This window comes from Euleptes europaea, chromosome 1, assembly GCF_029931775.1.
Source record: "Euleptes europaea isolate rEulEur1 chromosome 1, rEulEur1.hap1, whole genome shotgun sequence".
Classification (NCBI taxonomy): Eukaryota; Metazoa; Chordata; class Lepidosauria; order Squamata; family Sphaerodactylidae; genus Euleptes; species Euleptes europaea.
The window spans coordinates 169,103,020-169,110,475 of record NC_079312.1 but is presented as its reverse complement, the minus strand read 5'-3'; the positions used below and the strand labels follow the sequence as shown (position 1 = coordinate 169,110,475).

The 7,456-nt window shown below is 54.2% G+C and overlaps 1 protein-coding gene across 1 annotated transcript in view; it reads left to right on the top strand.

The window, feature by feature from the left end:
* The first annotated feature begins 2,373 nt into the window (after positions 1–2,373).
* The window catches only part of NXPH4 (neurexophilin 4), a 115,072-nt gene continuing 109,989 nt past the window's right edge, over positions 2,374–7,456 (top strand). Inside the window, exon 1 of the mRNA XM_056863173.1 lies at positions 2,374–2,465. Coding sequence (XP_056719151.1) covers positions 2,412–2,465 — 54 coding nt within the window. The 5' untranslated portion in view covers positions 2,374–2,411. The remainder of the gene's footprint in view (positions 2,466–7,456) is intronic.

Here is a 7,456-nt window from a genome sequence, read left to right as displayed (position 1 = left end):
ACATACACAAAAGGCCATCTTGGGGCAGGAAGGGGAGGAAATTGGGGGCGGGCATGAAATGATGCTGCCCTTAATATCTGGGGGCAGAATATAGGGATGCAATGGCCCTTACAGGACATTGCTTTGGTGGTGGAAGGGAATCTTTAGAGGGGCGGAGCCTGAGAGAGCAGCCTGAGGAGGGTGGGGTTTGGAGAGGGGAGGGACCTCAATGCCATAGAGTCCAATTGCCAAAGCGGCCGTGTGGGGCGGAGCCTGAGGAGGGCAGGGTTTGGAGAGGGGAGGGACCGCCATGCCATAGAGTCCAATTGCCAAAGCGGCCGTGTGGGGCGGAGCCTGAGGAGGGCAGGGTTTGGAGAGGGACCTCAATGCCATAGAGTCCAATGGCCAAAGCAGCCCTTTTCTCCAGGTGAACTGATCTCTATCGGCCTGGAGATTGGCCACCCTACCAATGGCGGAACTGGAGCCTGCTTGGAAAGCTGGGAGCGAGCGACCTCTGCTAGGACAGCTCCTCTACCCAATCTCCAATCTTTTGCAGGCTTGTCTCAGCGGTGAGGGAACCAGCCCTCTGCACACGCTCAGAGGCTCTGCTTCCTTGATGCTCTGCTTCATGTGCTCTGGGATTTAGGGTGATTACTCTGTTCCCTTTATTTCTTTGTCAAGCCTCCGCCGTCCAGGGTGCTGCGCAAACATAAAACCGGTCCCTGCCCCAAGGCATTCAAATAATGTTGCTTAGATCGTATTTGCAGAAGCATGGCAGGGGGAGCCTTGGCACGGGCAAGCCGGTTCCAGAGCCCCAATGAAACCCTTCCTCTGTTTGAAGACAGGCTTCCCCCCCCCATTTAAAAACAATAAAATAAAAGCAATTATTACTCAAACTGGAAGGGGAGGGGAAGGATTCCACGCGCTGCAGTTTGCAACCTGGAGCGGAGCAAGGCATCCGCGGGAGGCCTACTGGAGCCGCCGGGTTGACTCGCGTGCAACTGTGGGGCGCCCTGCCTTGCGAAACCCTCCTCCCCCCAAATGCAAAAAGCGCCAATCGCCCCCCAACCCAACCTTCCTCCCCGGTGCAAACTCCCCTAGGGCGACCTAAGGCCATTTGTTCACGGGGTGGTTTTGCCTTGGATTTGCCCTTCTCTAGATGCACATCCCCCCCCCCATCTGAATTCTCAAAACTCTGCATGGGGGCTGATTTTTTAGCTCTGGCCATTTATTCATGGGTGGTTCTGCCTTGGATTTGCCCCTCTCTAGATGCACATTCCCCCCCCCCATCTCAATTCTCAAAACTCTACATGGGGGCTGATTTGGCTCTGGCCATTTATGCCTGGGAGGTTCTGCCTTGGATTTGCCCCTCTCTAGTCTAGATGCACATTCCCCCCCCCCTCATCTGAAGTCTCAAAACTCTACATGGGGACTTATTTTTTTAGCTCTGGCCATTTATTCATGGGTGGTTCTGCCTTGGATTTGCCCCTCTCTAGATGCACATTTCCCCCCCCCCCCATCTGAATTCTCAAAACTGCATGGGGGCTGATTTTTTTAGCTCTGGCCATTTATGCCTGGGAGGTTCTGCCTTGGATTTGCCGCTCTCTAGTCTAGATGCACATCATTTCCCCCCCCCCCCCCATCTGAAGTCTCAAAACTCTGCATGGGGGCTTATTTTTTTTAGCTCTGGCCATTTATTCATGGGTGGTTCTGCCTTGGATCTGCCCCTCTCTAGATGCACATTTCCCCCCCCCCATCTGAATTCTCAAAACTCTGCATGGGGGGCTTCTTTTTGAGTTTGGAGAATTTGGATGGGGGGGCGGCGGAGAAACGCGCATCTAGAGAGCGGCAAACCCAAGGCAAAAACCCTCCCGTGCGTAAAAAGACCAAAGCCTCCCCTCTTTTTATTCCCCCCCCTCGGAGGAACTCCCGAGGGCCCTTCCTCTAGCCCCATCCCGCTTTCCCCCCAAACCGATCCCCACCCCAGGAAGAGGAGGGGTGCAGGGCGAAGATTGCAACACCCCCCACCCACCCCTCTCCCCACCCCGCGGCGCGCAGACGGGGATTGGAGAACTGGGGGATTAGGGCGCAGCATCTCTCCCGCCCGTCTGCACCCAGCGCCCTCCCTCCGACCCAAGTGCAGGAGAGTCAACTTTCTTCCTCCCCGCTTCTCCCCCCACCCCACCCCCCAAAAAAAAACCCCCAAATAATTCTCAGTGCATCTTGGATTTTGCTGCTCCGGGAACCTGCTGCTTGCATCGCGCTTTGCTGCCTGCTTCCCACCTCCAGGATTTTTTCCTCTGGGGGGGGGGATCGTGGAGCTCCCCCCGCACCCCGCACCCCCGACCCCCAGCCACCCTCTTCCTGAACCCTCTCCCCCCCCTTTTTCCCTCCGCGCTTTCAATGCTGGTAGAAGATCTCCCCCTTGCAAGATGAAGGTCCTCAGCTGGGTCCGCCTCGCCCTCGGCCAGTGGCTCTTGCAAAAGGTAAGGGGAGGATCGGGGCGGTGGGCTGGCTGGGGTGGAGGGGGGCAGTTTTTTTGGGCAAAGGGGGAAAGTTGGTGGTGGTGGAGGCGGGGGCTTGCGCTGGAGCAAACTTGGGTCTTTCGGGCGGAGGGGCGTCGCGTTCCCGTTTGGGCAACCCGAGGGGTTTCGGTCCGGTCCGAAAGGGCGGCCGGCGCCACGGTGAGGCTAGGGGCGGCTGTACGGGCTGGAGGGGTCCGCCGGAACCGTTGCCCCGCTCCGACGCCCCCCCGGCTTGCAAGTTGTCGGAACGCAAGCCGCGCAGCCTCGACGCGTGTCTCCAAAGTTAGGGTGGCGCGGGTTTCTGGGGCGGGGGGGGGGAAGAGAGAGAGCTGTGTTTCGGGGGGGGGGCTTGTGCATTGCAAGATCTTTGCCAATCCCCCCTTTTGCATTGCAAGTTCTTTGCCAATCCCCCCTTTTGCATTGTATTCTTTGCCAATCCCCCCTTTTGCATTGCAAGTTCTTTGCCAATCCCCCCATGTGCATTGCAAAATCTTTGTCGACCCCCTTGTGCATTGCAAGATCTTTGCCAATCCCCCCTTTTGCATTGCAAGTTCTTTGCCAATCCCCCCATGTGCATTGCAAGATCTTTGCCAATCCCCCCTTTTGCATTGTATTCTTTGCCAATCCCCCCTTTTGCATTGCAAGTTCTTTGCCAATCCCCCCATGTGCATTGCAAAATCTTTGTCGACCCCCTTGTGCATTGCAAGATCTTTGCCAATCCCCCCTTTTGCATTGCAAGTTCTTTGCCAATCCCCCCATGTGCATTGCAAAATCTTTGTCGACCCCCCTTGTGCATTGCAAGATCTTTGCCAATCCCCCCTTTTGTATTGTATTCTTTGCCAATCCCCCCTTTTGCATTGCAAGTTCTTTGCCAATCCCCCCGTGTGCATTGCAAGATCTTTGTCGACCCCCCCTTGTGCATTGCAAGATCTTTGCGAATCCCCCCTTTTGCATTGTAAATTCTTTGCCAGTCCCCCCCGTGTGCATTGCAAGATCTTTGTCGACCCCCCCTTGTGCATTGCAAGATCTTTGCCAATCCCCCCTTTTGCATTGTAAATTCTTTGCCAATCCCCCCCGTGTGCATTGCAAGATCTTTGTCGAACCCCCCCCCCCCTTGTGCATTGCAAGTTCTTTGCCAAACCCAATATATATATATATGGCCCGGGGGGGGGAGGAAGCGGCGAGCTATCAAACACCCCCTCCGCGCCCTTCCGAGGCGACGACCCGTCTGGCGGCTCCGCGGAAGGCGACGCGCGAGACGTGAACCGTGTAAATATAGCCTGGCTGCCAGTTCGGATCCTCTGCTTTTGGGAGCTCGCAGACATGGGCGGGGGCGGCTAGGTGTGACTCCGGGGCAGGTTAGAACATAAGTGAAGTCATGCTGGATCAGACCAGGGCCCATCAAGCCCAGCAGTCTGTTCACACAGGGGCCAACCAGGTGCCTCTAGGAAGCCCACCAACAAGACAACTGCAGCAGCATTGTCCTGCCTGTGTCCCACAGCACCTAATACAATAGGCATGCTCCTCTGATCCTGGAGAGAAGAGGTATGCATCATGACTAGTATTCATTTTGACTAGTAGCCACGGATAGCCATATTGTAAGAACATAAGTGAAGTCATGCTGGATCAGACCCAGGCCCATCAAGCCCAGCAGTCTGTTCACACAGTGGCCAACCGGGTGCCTCTGGGTAGCCACAAACAAGACGACTGCAGCAGCAGCACCATCCTGCCTGTGTTCCACCGCACCTAATATAATAGGCATGCTCCTCTGATACTGGAGAGAATAGGGATGCATCACGACTAGTATTCATTTTAACTAGCAGCCATGAATACCCATCTCCTCCATGAACATGTCCACTGCCCTTTTCAAGCCTTCCAAGTTGGCAGCCGTCACCACATCCTGGGGCAGGGAGTCCCACAATTGAATTGTGCGTTATGGAAAGGTTCTCTGTGCTCGTGCTGCTTTCCCACGGGGAGGGGAAAAGCTCAGCGACCGGCATGGTGATGGGCAAACACCCGGAGCCGACGGCGATAGCCTGGACTCTCCGGTGCAACGCGCGTCATCCTTACTCCGACGTTCACCCGTTGGACGCTTTGCTGCCCCCATGCATTACAGTTCCGCCATGTATAATCACAACTCCGGTTTAGAGCTTAATAGGTCCTTGCCCTTCTCACTGCCTAGGCATTAGGAAGAATTTTCTAACAGAGCGGTTCCTCAGTGGAACAGGCTTCCTGGGGAGGTGGTAAGCTCTCCTTCCCTGGAGGTTTTTAAGCAAAGGTTAGATGGCCATCTGTCAGCAATGCCGATTCTATGACCTTAGGCAGATCATGAGAGAGAGGGCATCTTGGCCATCTTCTGGGCATGGAGTAGGGGTCACTGGGGGTGTTTTTTGGGGAGAGGTAGTTGTGAATTTCCTGCATTGTGCAGAGGGTTGGACTAGATGACCCTGGTGGTCCCTTCCAACTCTATGATTCTACGTACCACTGTGTGTACACACACCCCACAGACCGAGGGCTCACTATGGTAGAGGTGAGCAGCATCTGCATGTGAGAACTATGTGAGGGTGTTCAGGTGTATGCAGCGGCGCGCGCAAGGGGACGGGGCGAAGGGAGAGCAAGACGGGTGTGTATATTCCTTCATAAGTGCCAGACATGGTGCTCTGTGCGATGTGAATGCTACACAGCTGTATCAACACGACACAGCATTCGCTGGGATCCGCCGTGCCTGCAGGCAGATTGTCCTGGCCAGACCCTTCCAGCACGATCCCATTATTTTAGTTTAATTTCCATTTCATTGCCTAATAAAAAAACCCGCCTGGCGAGACTTTCTCGGGGCGCAGCTCTGCTGCCTGGAAGAGGGGCATGCATTGTCCCTTCTGCCATTCGACTCCCCTTTCTTCCTTTGGGGTGCTAATGGGCGTTATTGGTTCAGCCCTGGGCTGGTTCAGAATCGAACATTTTAGGCAAAGCGCCAACCTTTGGGCATGCTTTTGCAATCTTCTACGATGCGGACCGGCAGGTATGCCTTCAAAAACAGCAGAGCCCACCCAATTTGTCAGGTCTCAGCATAGACCGCCTTTCCTTTGCTCTTCCTGGGGAGGGGATAGCTGTTTGGCAGGGGCAAGCTGTGAGGGGATCAAGGTGGGATTTTCACATTGAAGAGGAAGAAGATGAGTTGGTTTTATATGCCGACTTTCTCTACCACTGAAGGGAGAATCAAACCGGCTTACAATCGCCTTCCCTCCCCCCCCACCACCACAACAGACACCCTGTGAGGTAGGTGAGGCTGAGAGAGCTCTAACAAAGCTGTGACTTGCCCAAGGTCACCCAGCTGGCTTCGTGTGTTGGAGCGGGGAAACAAATCCAGTCCGCCGCTCATGTGGAGGAGAAGGGGATCAAACCCGGTTCTCCAGATCAGGCTCCACTGCTCCAAACCACCGCTCTTGACCACTACACCAAGCTGGCTCTCATTGGTCTGCCAGGCACTGGTAAAACCCTGCCTCTGACCTTGATGAGCCCCCGTCTTCCAGCAAGCCCCCTTGTGCGAGATATTTGCCTCAGTTTCCCCCACTGGACGCTTTTGAAAGAAGGTAATGGATGGTGGGTGGCCCAGGCTAGCCCGATCTGGTCAGATCTCAGAAGCTAAGCTGGGTCAGCCCTGGCTGGTACTTGGATGGGAGACCGCCAAGGAAGTCCGGGGGCCGCCACGCGGAGGCGAGCAATGGCAAACCACCTCCGTCCGTCCCTTGCCTATGGGGTTGCCATAAGTCGGCTGCGACTCGACGGCACTTCCCGCCACCGATGGACACTACGATCCTAAGCAGGGCTCTCCCCTTCTAAACCAGATGGATTTAGAAGGGTGGCACTGAGATCCTTGCTTCTGGCTTGCTTTTCTCCAAGTTCACGCGCTTACAGCCCCCCAGACTCTGGCCTTGGGTCTGGCAGAAGAAGAAGAGTTGGTTTTTATATGCCGACTTTCTCTACCACTTAAGGAAGAATCAAACTGGCTTACAATCTCCTTCCCCTCCCCGCAACAGTCACCCTGTGTGGTAGGTGGGGCTGAGAGAGCTGTGACTAGCCCAAGGTCACCCAGCTGGCTTCATGTGGAAGAGTGGGGAAACCAACCCGGTTCTCCAGATTGGAGTCCACCGCTCCGAACCATTGCTGTTAACCACTACACCACGCTGGTGTATCCTCATTGGCTAAAAGCAGAAGTCTACCTGGGCCATTAGCTGTTCCTCTCGGAGGCTGGCCCTTCTAATCTACCCCGTTTAAGATAAGTAGGGAAGCACTTAAAGCAAAGTGTTACTAAATAATTGCAGAGGGCTTCCTGCTCAGACCTTTCCCTCCTCCTATACCCTCGGGCTTTGCATGTTTTTCTTCTTTCTCCAAATACGCTACTTTATTTTTAATTTTTTTAAAGTGCGAGTTGTTTCTAAATGATCTGGCCCCAGTGATTTGGAACTTTTGAACTGTTTCTCCTTAGACAAGGCAAACACTCGCTTTCAATAAGGATCATAAAATTTTGATTCTTCAGATGCCGGTGCGCATGCATGTGTATAAAATAATTCCTTTACAGGTAGGTGGAGTTGCGGTTTTTAGTGCTTGCAAATAGGGAGTTAAGAGCTTTGGCTCGGCTCTTTAATTTTTTCCCCCCGCCCTCTGTCTTATTTTTTTTTCTTTTTACGACATTGTAATGTTGCAGGGAGAAAGAAGGAACGGGCTCATTAAGCACCAGGCCAGGGAGAATCGGATTTCATGACAATCAATTTTTACTTTTCAACAGTTTCGTGAACACAAAAGGGAACAAAGCGACCCCCTCCCCGAAGCCCACCCCCCTTTCCTTGTCAAGGCGCGGCTGCCACTCAGACTTTGCAAGGTTAGATCTAACTAGGCTGTCTTCTCTGTAGTGAGAGGGAGGAGGAATTCTTTAGAGGCCTTTCCAGGAGCCT